Here is an 18,847-nt window from a genome sequence, read left to right as displayed (position 1 = left end):
GGCGGATTCTTTACGGTCTGAGCCACCAGGGAAAGAACCTGCCTGCAATGCAGGAGAGGAGAGTTCGATCCCTGGATCAGGAAGATCCCCTGGAGAAGGAAATGGCAACCCACTCCACTCTTGCCTAGGAAATCCCATGGACAGAGGGGCCTGGCGGGCTAGAGTCCATGGGGTCACAAAAGAGTCAGACACGACTTAGCGACTAAACAATCGATCTATTGAGTACCTACTGAGAGTCAGATACTGCTGTAAGCATTCAGGGTACAGTAATAACAACATAGATAAAATCCCTGCCGCATGGAGCTTCCTGGCTAAAGGAGGGAGACCCTGTGGTTCTGTCAATCTCTCTTTTGCTTTTACTTTGTCTCTGTGAATCTGTTTCTCTCTCTCTCTGTACTCACTGGCCTTGGTTCTGAGTTTCTGTCTCCTGGTCTTTGTCTCCAAATGCATGCCTCTCTGTTTTTATTCTATCCTTTGTATTTCTGTGTTCCCTACCAATTAAAAATAATTTGTTTTATTAACTCATATATATGTATATATAAAGAATCCACCTGCAATGCAGCAGACCAGGGTTCGATCTCTGGGTCAGAAAGATCCGCTGGAAAAGGAAGTGGCAACCCACTCCAGTATTCTTGCCTGGGAAATCCCATGGACAGAGAAGCCTGGCAGGCTACAGCCCACGAGGTCGCAAAGAATCAGACACGACTTAACAACTAAACCATCAGTCTCACAATCTGGGTGTCTAGAGACTTTGGGTCAGTTGGGTTAAGCCTTGACATGGCCATGGTTACTGACTTTTTTGGGTGGAACATAATAAACACAACATACATACAGCCTAGTTTAGAGAAAGACCCAAGTTCATGTCCAGCTCTGCTGTCCCTAGCTGTGTGTGCTGTGAGACCTGTGAAATTAGGAAGATTATACCCTGTATCACAAGGTGGCTTGAGGATTAGGTGCAGTGACCCATGGCTCAGTGGTAAAGAGTTTGCCTACCAGTGCAAGAGATAGATGCAGGTTTGATCCCTGGGTTGGGAAGATCCCCTGGAGTCGGAAATGGCAACCCACTCCAGTATTCTTGCCTGGGAAATGTATGTACAGAGGAGACTGGCAGGCTATAGTCCATGGGGTCACAAAGAGTCAGACACAACTGAGCAACTAAGCACACACACACACACACACACACACACAGGACCTGGCATATGTTAAGCCCTTGTGGTACTTTGTCTCCCAAGCTGGCTCCAGTAATTCCTCCTCCTTTGTGCTGGCCTGTGGCTTCTCCCTCCAACAGGTAGACTCTGCGTCCTTTCTCCTTTCATCTGGCTGGCTTGTGACTTGCTTTGACTCATAGAAATGTAGCAGAAATGATGCTGGGCCAGCTCCAGGTCCAGTTCTTAAGAGAACTAGAAAGCTAGAACTCTAAGACTCCATGCTGTAAGGAAGCCCAAGCTTGTCACATGGAGAGGCCAGAGGAGAAACAAAGCACCCTGGCCACAAGCCCCAGTCCAGTCCCGTCTGTTGCAGTTGCATGAGTAAACTCCAGAGAAATCAGCGGAAATGCCTCGTCAACCCCCAGAATCGTGAGAAGTAACTTTTGGTTTTGTGGCACTAAATTTTGCTACTCTCTCAATTCACTCCACCCCCCTCTTTCCCTTGTTGTGTCCACAAGTATGTCTGCATCTTCAGTCTGCATCTTCATTGCTGCCCTGCAGATTCACAGATAGGATCATCAGTACCATCTTTCTAGAGGGAGCGAACATACGTATACCTATGGCTGATTCATGTTGATATATGGCAGAAACCAACACTCAAACAATTATCCTCCAACTAAAAATAAATAAAACTTTAAAATAGAAGATGCAATAATAAAAATACAATGAATTATCAAAAAGAAGACACTAAATTTTGAAGTGGTCCATTATACAATAATCAATCAATATTACACTTTTCTGTTCACTTTTATATTTGAAGTTTTTCATAATAAAATGTATGTATATATGAATATGCTGTGTGCTGTGCTTAGTCACTCAGTCATGTGATGCTCACTCTTTGCAACCCCATGCACTGTAGCCCGCCGGGCTCCTCTGTTCATGGGGATTCTCCAGGCAGCAATACTGGAGTGGGTTGCCATGCCCTCCTCCAGGGGATCTTCCCAACCCAGGGCCCTAACCCAGGTCTCCCACATTGCAGGCAGATTCTTTATCGTCTGAGCCACAAGGGAAGACCATAAGTATGTATATGTGAACAGGTAATAAATAGATAATAGAAATGGCACTTTATAAATTACAGCTAGTGTTATTTTACTTCTCTCTTTTTTAAAATTTATTTTTATTTTTTGGCAACACTGTGCAACGTGTGGGATCTTAGTTCCCCGACCAAGGATCCATCCTGTGCCCCCTGCATTGGAAATGCAGAGTCTTAACCACTGGACCACCAGGGAAGTCCTTCATTTCTTTTTGCTTCTGGGTCTTTTTTTACTCTTTCAGTCTCTGTTTGTCTTTCCTATTTTCCTGTCTCTCTTTATCTTTTTCTCTCTGTATGTCTATTCCTATCTTATCTTTCTTACTAAAAACCCCTCTTGCCACTTTCCCTTCCACTTACTTTGCTCCATCACATTGACCTTCTTACTGATCCTCAAACATGCCATGCTCTTTCCCGCCTCAGCATCTTGGTGCTTACTTCTTTCTCTGCCTGAGTGCTTTTACCTTCGGTCTCCTCTTAGATCATTTCTTTACTTCATCCAGTTCTCTGTTCAATATCGTCTCTTCCTTGACCACTTCTTCAGAAATGGTCCTTGGACTTCCCTGGTGGTCTAGTGGTTAAGATTCTGTGCTTCCCCTGCAAGGATTGTGGGTTTGATTCCTGGTCGGGGAAGTTCGGCATGCTGTCCAGTGCAACCTAAAAAAAAAGATCCACTTACCTTTGGGACTTACCAGGTGGTCCAGTGATTAAGACTCCAAGCTTCCAATGCAAAGGGCATGGTCAGGGAACTAAGATTCCACAGTGCCTCCCTCCCCACCCCCCCACCCCCACCCACCACAAAAATACCAGAAAACAAAATACAACCCAGAAATGGTTCTCTCCTGCCCCATAAATAACTCTGTATCACATCTCATTGCTATGTCTTTATCATGGCCCTTAGGATTACTAAATGATCCTGTTTTCTTCTCTTTCTAATTGTTCAGGACAGGGATTTTACCATCCCCATTGTTTAGAACAGTGGTGGGCACAGGAGATGCTCAGTGGCTATTGGTTGAAGGAATGCTCTTATTCAATAGTACTGATTGGCTCTCCTTTGACTCTGCCCTCTCACCCTGTTCCACACTGTCCTGGAAGAGGGAAGGATGTCATTTCCTCATTGCCCTGTCCTTTGTCCCACTTATTAGTTGAGTTGCTGTCTGTGGTTCTGAGACCCAATGTGTGGATCTGTCCTTGGTGCTGACCTAGGCTCCCACTTGCATTAACCTGGGGAGGGCAAGGGACCCATCGGAGAAGGGTGATCGATGTGAGCAGGTTCCAGACAATGGACCCTGGAGACCATTGAGAGGAGGCAGGCATCTGAGTTCTGAAGGGAGGGGGTGCCTGGGTCACTGGACTCAAATGGTAGTTGTTCTATCCATCTATCTGTTCATGTGTACACACACAGAGACATGTATATTATTATGGAAAACTTCAAACAAACAGAAGTGAACAGAAGAGTATAATAAGCCTCCACGTACCTGTCTAACAAATACCAACTCATGGTTAATTGCATTTCATCAGTGCCTCCACCCATTTCCTCACTTCCTATATTATTTTCATGCAAATCCCAGACGTGAGATCATTTAATTATATGTCATACTTTTCATTTTGTTTCCTTTTGTGGAGGTATGGCTTACACATTGGAATGGTCACACATCTTAAGTGTCCAGATTGATGCAGTTCTACCTGTGTGTAGACACGTGTGACTGTCACCTCAAGCAAGTCATAGAGCAACTCCATTACCTCAAGAGGTTCTCCTGTCCCCTCTCCCAACTGATGCACCAGAGATAGCCAGTATCCTGACCTCTGCCACCAAAGATTAAAGAGCCACAATGTGGGAGTCTTAGGCTCTAGGTTTGACTTTACTGTTGTCATTAATATTTTTTTTATGCAGTATACCATACATGCATAAAGTGCATACAATAGAGATATATTTTGGACAAATAGGGGCTTCCCTAGTAGCTCATCTGGCAAAGAATCCACCTGCAATGCAGGCAAACCCTGTTTGATTCCTGGGTTGGGAAGATCCCCTGGAGAAGGGATAGGCTACCCACTCCCTGGTGGACTTCCCTGGTAACTCAGATTCTTTACAGAAAGAATCTGCCTGCAATGCTGGAGACCTGGGTTCAATCCCTGGGTTGGGAAGATCCCGTGGAGGAGGTCATGTCTACCCATTCCAGTATTCTTGCCTGGAGAATCCCATGGACAGAGGAGCCTGGTGGACTACAGTCCATGGGGTCGGAAAGAGCCAGACACAACTGAGCAACTAAGCACACTGGACAAATTACATTCATGGGGGAGGTTGGCGGGGGTTCAGGATGGCGGGGACACATGTATACCTGTGGCCAATTCATGTTGATGTATGGTAAAAAACATCACAATATTGTAATTATCCTCCAATTAAAATAAATTAATTCATTGAAAAAAAATTACATTCGTGGACCCCCATGGAATCACCACACACACAGAATGCCGCCACCCCCCAGAATCTTTCTGTGTGCTTTAAAAATTTTTTAACATTTTTATTTACTTATTTATTATTTTTGGTCATGCTGAATCTTTGTTGCTGTGCATGGGCTTTCTCTAGTTGCAGCCAGCCAAGGTTACTCTCTAGCTTTGGCACACAGGCCTCTCATTGCAGTGGCATCTCCTGTTGCAGAGCATGGGCTCTAAGCCTGAAGGCTTCAGTAGCTGTGGCAAGAGGGCTCTAGAGCACGGGCTTGGTAAACTGCAGTGCATGAGTTTAGTTGCTCCGCCACTTGTGGGATCTTCCTGAATCAGGGATTGAACCACGTCCCCTGCATTGGCAGGCGGATTCTGAACCACTGAGCCACCAGGGAAGTCTCACATAGGAGGATTTCTTTTGCAGGGAAGCCTTACCTGTGCTTTTGAGGCCTTTGAACTGATTGAATCAGGCCCAGCCTGATGATCTTAGGGTAATCTACTGAACTTAAAGTCAACTGATCACAGACTTTAATCACATCTAAAAAATACCTCCCAGGCAGCACTGAGATTAGCATTTGAATGACTAACTGGTACCACCGTAGCCTAGCCTAGCCAAGCCCACATCAGACTGACCAGCCCAGCTTTAAACCACATTTGTAATAAAATTCCAATTCTGCACCCCGCCACGAGAAAAGTCATTTCCCTGAAGGTAGAGATGTTTGCCTGTTTTGTTCACTGCTGTATGCCCAGCAACGAGAATGGTGCCTGGCACACAGTTCAGTTCAGTTCAGTCGCTCAGTCGTATCCGACTCTTTGCGACCTTATGGACTACAGCACAGCAGGCTTCCTTGTCTTTCACTATCTCTCAGAGTTTGCTCAAACTCATGTTCATTGAGTCGGTGATGCCATCCAACCATCTCATCCTCTGTCACCCCCTTCTCCCCCTGCCCTCAATCTTTCCCAGCATCGGGGTCTTTTCCAGTGAGTCACTATTCACATCAGGTGGCACACGGAAAGTGCTCAGTAAAGGAGATGAATGAATAGATAATGACATTCAGCTTCCCTGCCTAAGTCAGGATGTACAGGCATTGAGAGCCCTTCTCCCCATGACCTCACAGGAGTGTAGGAGTGTTTCTGAGATGCCCTCCTCCCCACAAGGCTGCCTGTTGGGCTGAAGTTGAAGATACGAGGATACATTCTTGCTACATCACTTACTCTGAAAATTACTCTCATTGTGCCTTGGGCAAGTTCTCTGCAAAATGGGCACGCAGTTCCCTTTTTTTGCTTCCTCATTGGGTCACTGGGAGGATTCAGTTTGTGGGGAAACAATGTGAAGGGACTTTGTAAAACCTGTGTGCAAACAGATGTGCTGGAGGGTTCCACATCTATGAAGTTCACGTATTGTGTAAATGTCCCGCACACTGAGTCCCTTGCTACCTCCAGATCTTTGTCCAGGCTATCTCCTCCACCTAGAATGCCCTTCCTCCTACTTCTCTTTGCCAGTTCCTCTTTATCTTTTGGGCTTCCCAGGTGGCTCAGTGGTAAAGAACCCTCCTGCAAGGCAGGAGACGCAGGCTGGATCCCTGGGTCAGTAAGAACCTCTGGAGAAAGAAGTGGAAACCCACTCCAGTACTCTTGCCTGGGAAACCCTCTGGATAGAGGAGCCTGGCAGGCTACAGTCCATGGGATCCCAGAGTCAGACACGACTAAGCACGCACGCTTTATCCTTTAAGAGTTTGCCTAAGGTTTACTTCCTCCAGGATATCTTCCCTGATCCCTGTAGGTTAGAGAGTTTTGCCTGGTTCAGCTTTGCTTCAAGTGTTTTTCTTTCTTTTTTTTTTTTAAATTTAAACTTTGATTTTTTTCATTGGAGTAGAATTGCTTTACAATGTTTTGTTGGTTTCTGCTGTTTCACAAAGTGAGTCAGCCATATGTATACATATATCCCTTCCCTCTGGCGCTTCCCTCCCACCCCATCTCCCACCCCATCCTCTAGGTCATCACAGAGCACCAAGCTCATCTCCCTAGGCTATATAGTAGCTTCCCACTAGCTATCTGTTTTACACATGGACACTAGTTAATGCTACTCTCTCAACTCGTCCCACCCTCCCCTTCCCTGCCCTGTGTCCACAAGTCCATTCTCTACATCTTTGTCTCTATTCCTGCCCTGCAAACAGGTTCATCAGTACCATTTTTCTACATTCCATATATATGCGTTAATATATGATTTTTTTTCTCTTTCTGATTTATTTCACTCTGAATGACAGACTCTAGGTACATTCATGCTAAGTCACTTCAGTTGTGTCTGACTCTTTGAGACCCTAAGGGCCATAGCCCGCCAGGCTCCTCCGTCCATGGGATTCTCCAGGCAAGAATACCAGAGTGGGTTGCCAAGCCCTCCTCCAGGGGATCTTCCCTATGCAGGGATCGAACCTGTGTCTCTTAAGTCTCCTGAATTGGCAGGAAGCTGGTTCTTTACCATTGGCACCACCTGGGAAGCCCAAATCCACATCACTACAAATGATCCAATTTTGTTCCTTTTTTTGACTGAGTGATAAAGACGTACCACATCTTCTTTATCCATTCATCTGTCGATGGACATTCAGGTTGCTTCCACATCGTGGCTACTGTAAATAGTGCTGCAGCGAACACTGGGGTACAGATCTTTTTCAGTTATGGTTTCCTCAGGGTATATGCCCAGTAGTGGGATTGCTGGGTCTCAAGTGTTTTTCTATCAAGTTAATCAACATTCATGTGTTTGTGAGGCAGCGTTACCTAGTGGTTCACAGGGCTTGGAGTCACGCTCCCCACTCATGAGATACATGAGGTCAATCAAGTGCCTTTGCAAGCATCACATCTGCTCGTCTGTGACGTGAGGACCATGACAATGGGTGACAGTTGTGTCCCTGGTACTCCATGTTCATCTTGTTAAATTCTGACCACAACCACTGTGAAGTAGGTCTTGTCATTATCGTAGGTTTTATTTTCACCTCTGCCCAACAGTGAGGAAACATAGTTTCAGCGAGGTTGAGTAACATGCCCAAGGTCAGCCACAGGCTAAATGGTAGAGGTGGGATTTGAACCCATGCAGCCTGGCTTCAGGGTCTGGGCTCCTAATGTCTAGGGTATGCTGGTTATACTGCCTTTCAAGTCTCCCATGATGATACTAATAAAGACATCATTGTAGTTCCCTGCTGGAGCTGGTTAGGTTCTGGGAGAGCCTCAGACCAGGAAACCCACAACCAGGAAATGGGCTGTGGGGAGGCTGGGCCTGTTTGGTGCTCAGCATGGAATCAGGTTTGCAATTTATATGGGATGTGGCCATTTCTCCCCACCCTGGGGTGTTGGGGACCTTGCCCAGTTTCTTCCAGGCCTGCTGACCAGGTAAGGGCTAGGCATCAGTAGGGAAGCAGGAGGGAGGGAGGGAGAGAGAGAGAGACAGGTGTGCAACTCTGCTTTTCCACATTCCAGGGAGTGAAGCAATGAGAAGGGGGTGTGTGTGCCCTGCCCCCAGCATCCCACTCAGGAAGAGGCTGGAGGGACTGACTATGAGGTGAGCCTGAGGGGTCCTCCCAGAGTGCCACCCAGCAGGGAGGCCATGAGGAGCAGGACCATGACATGGGGCACCTGGGGAGCAGCAGTGTCCGAGGCGCTGGTGAAGGACTGGGTCAGGGAGTCCCTGTTGCAGAGGTTCCCCTCACAGCAGGAGCCCTGCAAGTCGATGTCTGTCCAAGGGCTGGTGGTACCCTTGACGGTGCAGGAGGGCCGTTGGCAGGTTCGGATGTACACGGGGGCTGAGAAATTGCCTGGGAGGGGTGGTGGTGAGGAGGGGTCAGGCCCGAGGGAGGCAGCCACACCTGAACCTCCACCTCAGAGGCCAAGGCCATGACTGGGTCCTTGGACTTCCTTCCAGTCCCCTCCTTAGACCAGGGCCATGCCTCCTCCCTCAGACCAGAGTCATGCCTCCTCCCTCAGACCAGGGCCATGCTTCCTTCTTTAGATCAGGGCCATGCCTCCTCCCTCAGACCAGGGCCATGCTTCCTTCTTTAGACCAGGGCCATGCCTCCTTCTTTAGACTAGGGCCATACTTCCTTCTTTCGGAGAAGGCAATGGCACCCTACCCCAGTACTCTTGCCTGGAAAATCCCATGGACGGAGAAGCCTGGTAGGCTACAGTCCATGGGGTCGCTAAGAGCCGGACACGACTGAGCGACTTCACTTTCACTTTTCCCTTTCATGCACTGGAGAAGGAAATGGCAACCCACTCCAGTATTCTTGCCTGGAGAATCCCAGGGACGGCGGAGCCTGGTGGGCTGCCGTCTATGGGGTCGCACAGAGTCGGACACGACTGAAGCGACTTAACAGCAGCAGCAGCATACGGACTTCTTTAGACCAGGGCCATGCCTCCTCCCCCAGACCAGGGCCATGCCTCCTCCCTCAGTCCAGGTCCATGCTTCCTTCTTTAGACCAGGACCATGCCTCCTCCCCCAGACCAGGGCCGTGCCTCCTCCCTCGGACCAGGGCGGTGTCTCAGTCAGTCCTGCCCTGCCTCCACGCCCCTTGCTCAGGCCTTCCCGGCCCCTCACCAAGGGTCATTCGTCCATTGCCCTGGAAGCAGACGCTCTGGTCCTGGTGACACTGGACTCGCCGGGACTTCTCCGGGGTGCAGTCCTCTGGATGGATCCCCACGCAGGCGTAGCATTCGGTGCCGCTGAGCGTCGGCGGGTTGGGCGCTGCCAAGAGAGCGTGGAGGCACACTCAGGTCACCCTCCGCCGTCCGGGCGTCAGGCGTGCGGACTGCGCCAGGGCGCCCACCTGGCTCGACTCGAAGGCTGGAACGCCCGCGCGCCGGGAGGAGGAGCCCAGCGAAGGCCACGCCCCCCACGCCGTGGGGGTTGGCCCGTCCCGCCCCCCGCCCCGCCCCGCTCCCTCGCATACCCGGGCTCAGATTGGGGAGGGAGTCGTGGGTCTGGAGGTTCGCGTTGCACAAGTCGGTGGCACAGCGGCGCACCACTGAGTAGTCAGGCGGCAGCGACTTGTCATTCGACAGCATCTGGCCCGTAAGCGGGCCTCTCCAGCAGCCCTTCTGTACCATGGTCACTGAGGAGCGGTACCCTGGGGGCGAGGGGATGGAGTCTGGGGCGCTGCCTCTTCCCCACCCTGCCCTCCTCTCCCACACCCATTGCTCTCCCTCTAGTCGCAAGTCTCTACCTCCTCTGTCTCCTCTCCTCCTCCACTCTCCTTTCAACCTGGCTTCTCTTCTCCCTGCTGCCCTGCCCTTCTCTTCCTCCCTGGCTTCCCTCCCAAACTCCGCTTTCCCTGCATCCCTCCCCCGCCGCGCCCCCCGCCCCCGCGCCCCGCATCACCAGCCCTTTTCTCCTTTTCTCTCTCTCCGGTCTGCTCTTCTGTCGCCCCTTCCTGGCTTCACACAGTCTCCTCCTCCCACCTCCCTCCCGCTCATCCCCTCTTTCTTTCTCTCCCGCTTCCTCCTCCCTCCACCTCCCCATCTCTATCGCCGTCTTTCCTCTCCTCTTCTACCCAGTTCCTCCCCATCCTTTGTCTCCTACTCCATCCCCCTTTTCCCACCCCCACCTGGCTGATGTTTCACCCCCGTCCCCCGCCCCTTTCTTATTCTGCGTTTCCCGCCCCTCACCAGTGTTCAGGGACAAAACAGCCTCAGAGCATCCCTGCGGACAGGAGACATTGCTGAAGTTCACATCAGTGAGGTCAAAGGGCCCGAAGTAGATGTGTTGAAAGCTGTAGCATTGCCGGGCCTGGGACCCTTGGGAGAGGAGCAGGGGTACGGTGAGAGGAACAGGCCAGCGATGAGCATGTGCCAGGCACTTGGGGCTCCGCCCTAAAGATGACAGCCAGGCCCTTCTGCTCTGAGAGGTGACAGGCCGTGTTGCCTTGAGAGAAGCAGGGTCTGCTGGTGTGGCTGCTCATGACTGTGCCTGACTCTTGGCAAGGGTATTGGCCTCTGCACCTGCCAGTCCAGTTTTTTTCTCCAGGCTATTCCAAATTTCCACCCTCTTCCAGGAAGCCCTCTAAGATTTTGATAAAGGAGGAAGCAATTCACTCCTACTCTGCCTTCCCCTCTCCCAACAAAACGCACAATATCCAGTAGCACTAAAAGGCTGCTGATGGAAAACAAACACTCTAGTACAAGCCCAGGGATGACCAATCTCATGCTACAAATACACACGCACAGGCAGCCCCTGCAATATGTGGACAGAACACTGAAACACTGATGTAAACACAAAATAACAAAATTGACACAGGTTCATGCCAACCTCAGAAATATACACAGAGTACATGAAATATACACACAGTTCATGTAGAGTTCTACATTCACACACAAAACAAGTACCACCCAGACCCTCCAATAGAAACTCCCTAAACCAAGGTATCTCATACATACGAAATTCAGACTCTCAGACAGAAATATGTGTAGATACAGAAACAGTCACAACACACAGACCCAGAATCACAGGAAGTCATACCCAGAGAGAGACAAATACAGACCCAAGAATCACAAATAAAATCAGAGCCTATGATTAGGCGAAGATAGAGATACACAAAAAGAGATCTACAAAATCAGACAACTTAAAATCTTATTCAGATACAAGATTCATAGAGACACACAACAGATACACAGAGAGACAGACACGCATCATAATATGCAAACACACATCGAGAGAAATACAGGCCTGTCATAGAGATGCACAAACACAAAAAGAAGCAGAGATGCAAAATTATACTCACATCTCTTTTACAAAGAAAGTGAGCATCAGAGATGAACAGACCCATGAAAGCATTTGTTCAAACACCCAGACACCAAAACCTGCTATAGACACACACCCACAAGCACAGAGACCCACAGCACATGCTGACACATGGACACACACAGAGATAGAACTCTCTTCTTTCTGTGGATGAGCACACACACACACATAAAGTTGTGTGCAGGCATAACCTCCTTCCCACCTCTCAAATTTCCTGCCTTTGTAGCTACTTCAATCCTGATATGACTGTGTCCCTGTGGGGGAAGAGGTTGCCTGAGTCAAGGTTTCCTGCCAGTTCTAGAAAGAGCCCCCATGCGTCCCCAGAAGTACCTTTGAATGTATGGGGACATGGGCAAAAAAGGATGAGAAAGGCTGGAGTAGTGAATCTGAGATAGTGGAGGGAGTGATGTGGGAAGACCAGAGGAGGGGAAGAGAAAGGAGAGGACACAGTCTCTCTGACCAAGACCCAGGAGTCCAGGCCCCCAGCCCCTCCTCCCTCAGACCCAGGAGTCAGGGCCCCCACTTCACTTTTCCCTGAGTCCCTGGAATCTGACCCCCACTCTCTCTGCTCTCTCAGACGCAGAAGAGTCCAGCTTCCACCCACCCAACTGCCCTTCTTACCACTGGACTCAGAGGTCTGGACATCTGTCAGGCAGAGGACAGGCCCAAAGAGGCACAGCAGGATGACTCTGGGGACTCCCATTGCCATGTTGTGGACCTGAGTGGAAACACGGAGGACAGCTCCTCCTGCTCTGACTTCTGCCTGGCTGGTTCTCCAAGCCAAGCCCCAGGCATCCTGGCTACCCAGGCAGGCTGGCATTCCTCCTCCCCCGCCCTCCCTCACTTGGGCTAGTCTCCTCCTAGATCATCATGATGGGGGCCTGGACACTGGGTCTGAGGGAAGAGGGGCTGGGGGCCTGGACTCCTGGGTCTGAAGGAGGAGGGGCTAGGGGCTTGTAACCCTTCATTTTGGGGGGATTTGTGTTTTGGGGACTGTCTACCCCATTCCCCCAGCACCGTGTTCTAGTCTGAGGTGGGCACACGTGGCCTCTGACTTCTCTTCCTTTACCCTGACATATGCCACCTGTAGGGGACCATGCCTCCAGACCCAGAGAAACAAACATCACCTCCTCCCTGAAGCCTTCCCTGACCTGCACCCCCACCCCAACAATCATCCTCCCACCCTCAGCCTCAAGCACCTTCCTGTCTCCCAGCCTTGTTCACTCTGGGTTAGGCTAATGTCTGTCTCCTCCATCAGGCTGTGAATTCCTCAGGGGTCTCAGGGGATGTTTGTGATGATGTAGGAATGAGTGAATCAAAGACCTGACAAACAAAATGACAGGGATATAGAGCCTCCCAGAGAGGCAGTTACTCATGGGATGCAGAAAAACAGACACACCCGGTGTGGACAGATGCAAATCTAGACAGACAAATCAACCCAGACCTGATGAACCAGACATGCCCACAGAAGGTATTTGATAGATTTTTATTAGATTGTTTTAAATATTTTATTAATTTGGCAGTGTTGGATCTTAGTTGCATCACGTGGGATCTTTGGTTGTGGTGCACGGACTCTCTAGTCATGGCACAACTGCTCTGTGTGATGTGGGATCTTAATTCCTGGCCAGGGATTGAACCCATGTCCCCTGAATTGTAAGTTGGATTCTTTTTTTTTTTTTCCTAATTTGGCTGTGCTGGGTCTTAGTTTGGCACACAGGATCTTTAATGGATGCATATGGGGTCTAATTCCCTGACCAGGGATCGAACCCGGGCCCCCTGCATTGGGAGAGAGGAGTCTTAGTCAGTGGACCACCAGGGAAGTCCCTAGATTGTTCAGTGAATGAATTTAAAAACACTGGAGGGGACAGACATAGGCAGATGATTGGAAACATACACTGTTGCCCAAGGATGCAGACACACCCACGTGGACGCTCAGACATTGGACAGATGGGGACTTCCAGATGGGCAGTGGGGCCTGTGACAGAGCCCCCAGGTCCTCACTGCCTGATCCACCTTGCTTCTCGCTGCTTGAAGGCACTGCTTGCTGTGGTCATACCCACTCACTGTGCCATACGGGGTGGGCACCAGGCACATGCAGAGACCTAGAGTCATGAGACCACAGATGGATGGGCAGAGGCAGTGACCAGAACAGCCTTAATGGTTTCCTGAGCTTGACTAAACTCAACACGGGGTTTCTTCCTAACTACAGGAAACCCCAGTCTCCCTTTTCTTGGAGCATTTACTTTAGAAAACTTGTCATTGCCAATTCTTTCCCTATCCCTTTGAAATGTACGTAGATCTTCTCCCAGCTTCTTGCCAGTTTCACAGCCCAGGAATGTCTTTCTCAGGAACCTGGGAGCCATCCCTTCGAAATGTCATCACTAAGGAAGATAGTACCCCTGTCCCCCAGGCTCTGTGTATGGTGGGGCGGGAGCCAAATTGGCAAACACAGATGCCTAGTCACAGTGAAGAACATTTGCAAACACAGGAGTTTGCTGGACCATCCCTTGGACCAACCTCCCCTCTGTCTCCGGCACTTTCCCACTGGTTTCTCCAGCAATGAAAACCCCTCCCTCATTTTATTTCAGTGGAACTGAGTTCAGTCTCTGCATTGGGAGCACAGAGTCTTAGCCACTGGACCACCAGGGAAGTCTCTGCCAGTTTTTGTATTCTGCATAAATGTTCTTCACATACATTATCAGAACTGTGGAGTTTTCTTCTGGGACTTTAGTCACAGCCTTACCCAAAGCTGAATTGTGTATATTGTGTGCCAATATTTTCTCTTATTTTCACATAGACTCTGCTTGCTACATCAATATTTCTTTTTCAGATCAGAGCTTAATTTTTTTAAACAGTTCAGTAGTGTTAAACATATTTACATTGTTGTGCAACCAATCCCTAGACCCTTTTTATCCTGCAAAACTGAAAATTCAGACCCATTAAACAGCATCTTCTCTTACCTTCTCCTCCCAAATCCTCGCATCTGTCATTTAACTTTGTGTTTCTATGAATCTGACTACTTTGTATGAGTGAAATCAAACAGTGTTTATCTTGTTACGACCGGCTTATTTCACGTAGTTCTCAAGGTTCATCCATGTTGTAGCACATGTCAGAACTTCCTTTCTTTTCAAGTATGAGTAACAGCCCGTTGTATTTATCTATTTCACTTTGTTTATTCATTCATCTGTTGACGTGCACGTAGATCGCTTCCGCTTATTGGCTGTTCTGAATGCAGCTGCAATGAATATGGGTGTACAAACACCTGTTGGGGACCTTGCTTTCAATTCTTTGGTATTTATACTAACTCCGATCCTAACTTTGAATATTGCAAACTGTTGCGGATTGTTCCCCTCACTTTCTTGTTTTCAAATATGTGATCCAGGCTGTCTGTCAATTTCTGTGTGACTCCTTGAGAGGCAAGTGATCAAGACTGTGGGACCCTGCAGCTGTGGAAGGGAAGCCAAACGGGCAGGACTGGGAAGCGGGAGAAGCTGGGCTGCGGTTCAGCCCCACGGAGGGCTCAGTTCACCTTGGGGAAGCTCTAGTGCGTGGGTTCTTAGCAGGTGAGAGAAGCAAGTCCTTCATCCCTAAAAAGATCTTAGTGATAAATCACAGCAACTACCATCCTCTACTCGTTCTCCTTTTAGTATATTTTTTCCATCTCCAGAGCTTGAAATAAAGATGAATTTTAAGAATCGTTGAGATGAAATAAACTCACCTGAATCTGATCATTTATTCCTCAGTGGGAAGGATTTGGTGACAACATTTCTGTCTTTTGGAAGTTAAACATCCTTATCTTAATTAAATGGCATTATTTTAATTAATTAAATTAATTAATTTAGCTGTGTTGGGTCTTAGCTGCAGCATGCAGGATCATTGCTGTATCATTCAGGATCTTTCCTTACAGCACACAGGCTCTCTAGTTGTGGTTTGAGGGCTCACTAGTTGCTATGAGTGGGCTTAGTTGCTCTGAGGCACGTAGGCTCTTAGTTCCCAGGCTAGGGATTGAACCATCATCCCCAGCATTGCAAGGTGAATTTACCAGGGAAGTCCCAACGTTCTTACTTAAAGCGAATAATTTTTAAGAATTTAAATTTGCGTTTAATATCCAAACATTCAAATTTCTAGAGTTTAGATTTGAGTCTAATATTCAAATTACATGGCTAGGTCCTTGGGTTGAATTATATATGCAAAAAAAGTTAGATGAAAGGATTCTTCATTTTCCTCCTCTTCCAGTTATTTCTTGAAATTTTTCCTTCATAGTTTACATGGAGGTAGAAGATAAATTCAGATCAATCATTAATGGATCTGGATTCATCTATGTTCACCTGAAATAACACCTGGGACATTCGCTCCCACCCACCACCTTATTTTTCACAAAAATGGATTCAGTGATCCTATTAGTTTTATAATAGCTTTCCATGTTCTGGCCCTGATTTTTTTTTTCTTTTTGACTTTTCAGGATTTTAGTTCCCTGACCAGTTTGAACCTGGAGCTACAGCAGTGAAAGCACCGAGTGCTAACCACTGGACTGCCAAGGAATTCCCTGTTTTTCCTTCTTGATAGATGTCAGATAGGATTAATTTTTTTTTAATTTTAATACCTTAAAACAATGTGTACATAACAAGTAATTAATTCTTAGAATAGTTTTTATGCTGATGAAATTTCTATAGCAATAATTAGCAACTACTATAATAATATAGTTTACAGACTATTGTGTAATACTCTTTCATTTCCACCCACCTACATTCTTTGTGGATTACTAATGCCCTAATCAGATGTTAGTTATTATATAGTGATTTAGGCCAAGTGAAAGCACATATGGGTTTAAATTTGGAATTCAGTATTTCTAGTCTGGTATAGTAAATAATTAGCAGAAAATATGAATCGCAATATGAAACACTGAATGTGGCCAAAGCACAGATACCAATAGGGATTTTTTTTAAAAGTTGCTTTGTGTGTGTGTGTGTGCTGTGCTCAGTTGTGTCCGACTCCTCACAGCCCCATGGACTGTAGCCCACCAGGCTTCTTTCTCCATGGGATTTCCTAGACAAGAATACTGGAGTGGGTCGCCATTTCCTATGCCAGTGGATCTTTCTGACCCAGGGATCGAACCTGTGTCTCCTGCATTGCAGGTGGATTCTTTACCCCTGAGCCACTGGGGAAGACCAATTTATGGTTACTTTTGCTCTATTTACCTACTATTGTTGAACCAGTAAAAGCAAGTGGCAGATATCATTTTACTTCTAAATATAAATCCTGGAGTAGGCAATGGATCTTTTCCCGAGTATGACTTTCCCCCTCCCTCTCTGAAGGCTATTTTTTTAAATTGAAGTATCATTGATTTACAATGTTTTGTTACTTTCAGTTTTTTAGCAAAGTGATTGTTATACAAACACATACATATTCTGATTTGGATTCTTTTCCACTATAGGTTGTTATAAGATATTGAATATAGTTCCCTGTGCTATATGGTAGGTCTTTGTTGTTTATCTATTTTATGCATATTAGTGTGTATCTTTTAATCCCAAACCCCTGCTTTTTTCTCTTTTCCCTTTGGTAACCATAAGTTTGTTTCTATGTTTGTGAGTCTATTTCTGTTTTGTAAATAAGTTCATTTGTATCTATTTTTAGATTCTATATATGTGATATCCCAAGATATCTGTCTTTCTCTGTCTGACTTACTGCTCTTAGTATGATCATCTCTAGGTCCATCTGTGTTGTTGCAAATGGCATTATTTCATTCTTTCTTATGTTTAAGATTACATTGTATATATATACATACATATATATATATATACATATATATATATATACCCCACATCTTCTTTTTTGAAACATTTTTTTTAAAAACCTTTTATTTTATATTGGAGTTTATTCAGTTAACAATGTTGTGATACTTTCAAATGCACAGCAAAGCGACTCAGCCATACATATTCATGCATCCATTCTCCCCCAAACTCCCCTCCCATCCAGGCTGCCACATAATATTGAGCAAAGTTCCCTGTGCTATGCAGTTAGTCCTTGTCAGTTATCAATTTTATTTTTATTATTTTTAAAATATTTGTTTATTTATTATTTATTTTTCTGCACCAGATCTTAGTTACAGCATGTGGGATTTTTAGTTGTGGCATGTGGGATCTAGTTCCCTGACCAGGGATCGAATCTGGGCCCCCTGAATGGGGACTGCAGAGTCTTAGCCACTGGACCATCAAGAAAGTCCCTTGGTTATCCATTTTAAATAAAGCAGTGTGTACATATCAATCCTAAATTCCCTAACTATCCCTTCCTCCTGCCCTTTCCCCCTAGTAACCATAAGTTTGTTCTCTAAGTCCGTGAGGCCATTTCTGTTTTGTAAATAAGTTCATTTTATACCACATCTTCTTTATTCATCTATTGGACACTTAGGTTCTGCAGGCTATTTTTAAAGAGCTAAATGATTTGAAACTCGGTCATTCATCTCCCATTCACACCATAACTGCAACAATAGTGAAGGGCCAACGAAGAGAAATATTCACAAACATGAACTTTTGCCCACAAAGAAGTTGCAGGTTTGAGCCACAACATCCATTAAGAGAATCTCTTTTGTGTGATCAAGATAAAAGTACAACCAGAGGGGCCCAGATGCCTTGAGGCAAGAGGTACGCAGTGCAGGCATGAGGTCAGGCATGAGGTCAGGCACTGCTGTGAGTTGTGCCCATGCAGAATTCACCAGAATTCATGCAGGGACGGTTGCCACAGCAGGGAATCAAGAGAAACAAGTTTCCAAAGGCCCCAGGCACAGGTGAGGCTAAGAGGCTATGAATGAAGTAGCACTTAAGACCTGTCTGAACACTCCCCTAATTAAACTCTTCTACACAATTATCTGAGCCTGGTGATGATTAGAGTTTAGATCCTAAACTACTGACACTATTATCATTAGTGATTAATTGCCTATTACAAGTTTCTATTTGTTCTTGTCAATTCTTTAAGTTGCATCTTTCTAGGAATTTGTTACGTCATCTGTTACCTCCCCCCCACCCCTTTTAAAAAAATTATTTCTTTGGCTGCACCAGGTCTTAGTTGCCACTTGTGGGATCTTGTTCCCTGACCAGTGATCAAACCCGTCCCCCGCATCGGGAGCGTGGAGTTTTAGCCACTAGAACACCAGGGAAGTCCCTTCCTTCCTTCCTTTCAGTGCTTTCTACTTAATTAGTTCATGCTTCCTTAATTCATTTGCTTTGCTCCAATTTCTGTTACTCATTCTGGTATTCTGTTTTGAACTTATGTACTCAATAAATTTAATACCTAATTTTCTTGCTGTTCTACTTATGTTGTTTGTTGTTTTTGCTACTGTAATGCATAGTGGCTTGTTTCCTTACATTAAATTTGGGGTTGTCT

At 46.8% G+C, this 18,847-nt stretch overlaps 1 protein-coding gene across 1 annotated transcript; it reads right to left on the bottom strand.

Annotated features, from left to right (window-relative positions):
* Positions 1-7,639: 7,639 nt before the first annotated feature.
* Positions 7,640-12,215, bottom strand: LYPD5 (LY6/PLAUR domain containing 5). Its single transcript, XM_081515939.1, has 5 exons — positions 12,089-12,215; positions 10,336-10,464; positions 9,621-9,797; positions 9,269-9,415; positions 7,640-8,489 (listed from the first exon to the last, which is right to left on the bottom strand). The coding sequence occupies exons 1-5, from the start codon at positions 12,174-12,176 to the stop codon at positions 8,230-8,232; spliced, it is 801 nt and encodes a 266-aa protein (XP_081372065.1). The 5' UTR covers positions 12,177-12,215; the 3' UTR covers positions 7,640-8,229.
* Between the last annotated feature and the right edge of the window lie 6,632 nt (positions 12,216-18,847).

This window comes from Giraffa tippelskirchi, chromosome 7 (genome assembly GCF_054371585.1).
Source record: "Giraffa tippelskirchi isolate mGirTip1 chromosome 7, T2T-mGirTip1v1.2.pri, whole genome shotgun sequence".
In the NCBI taxonomy this organism is placed as follows: domain Eukaryota; kingdom Metazoa; phylum Chordata; class Mammalia; order Artiodactyla; family Giraffidae; genus Giraffa; species Giraffa tippelskirchi.
Note: the sequence above shows the minus strand (reverse complement) of the source record. Positions and strands in the feature narration are given on the sequence as shown.

Coding starts and splice junctions, on each gene's coding strand:
- LYPD5 (XM_081515939.1), bottom strand. CDS start 12,176: ATGGCAATGGGAGTCCCCAGAGTCATCCTGCTGTGCCTCTTTGGGCCT. Junction 9,798..10,335: donor TGTTTTGTCCCTGAACACTG/GTGAGGGGCGGG, acceptor CCTCGCCCCCAG/GGTACCGCTCCTCAGTGACC. Junction 9,416..9,620: donor CCTCCCCAATCTGAGCCCGG/GTATGCGAGGGA, acceptor CTCTCTTGGCAG/CGCCCAACCCGCCGACGCTC.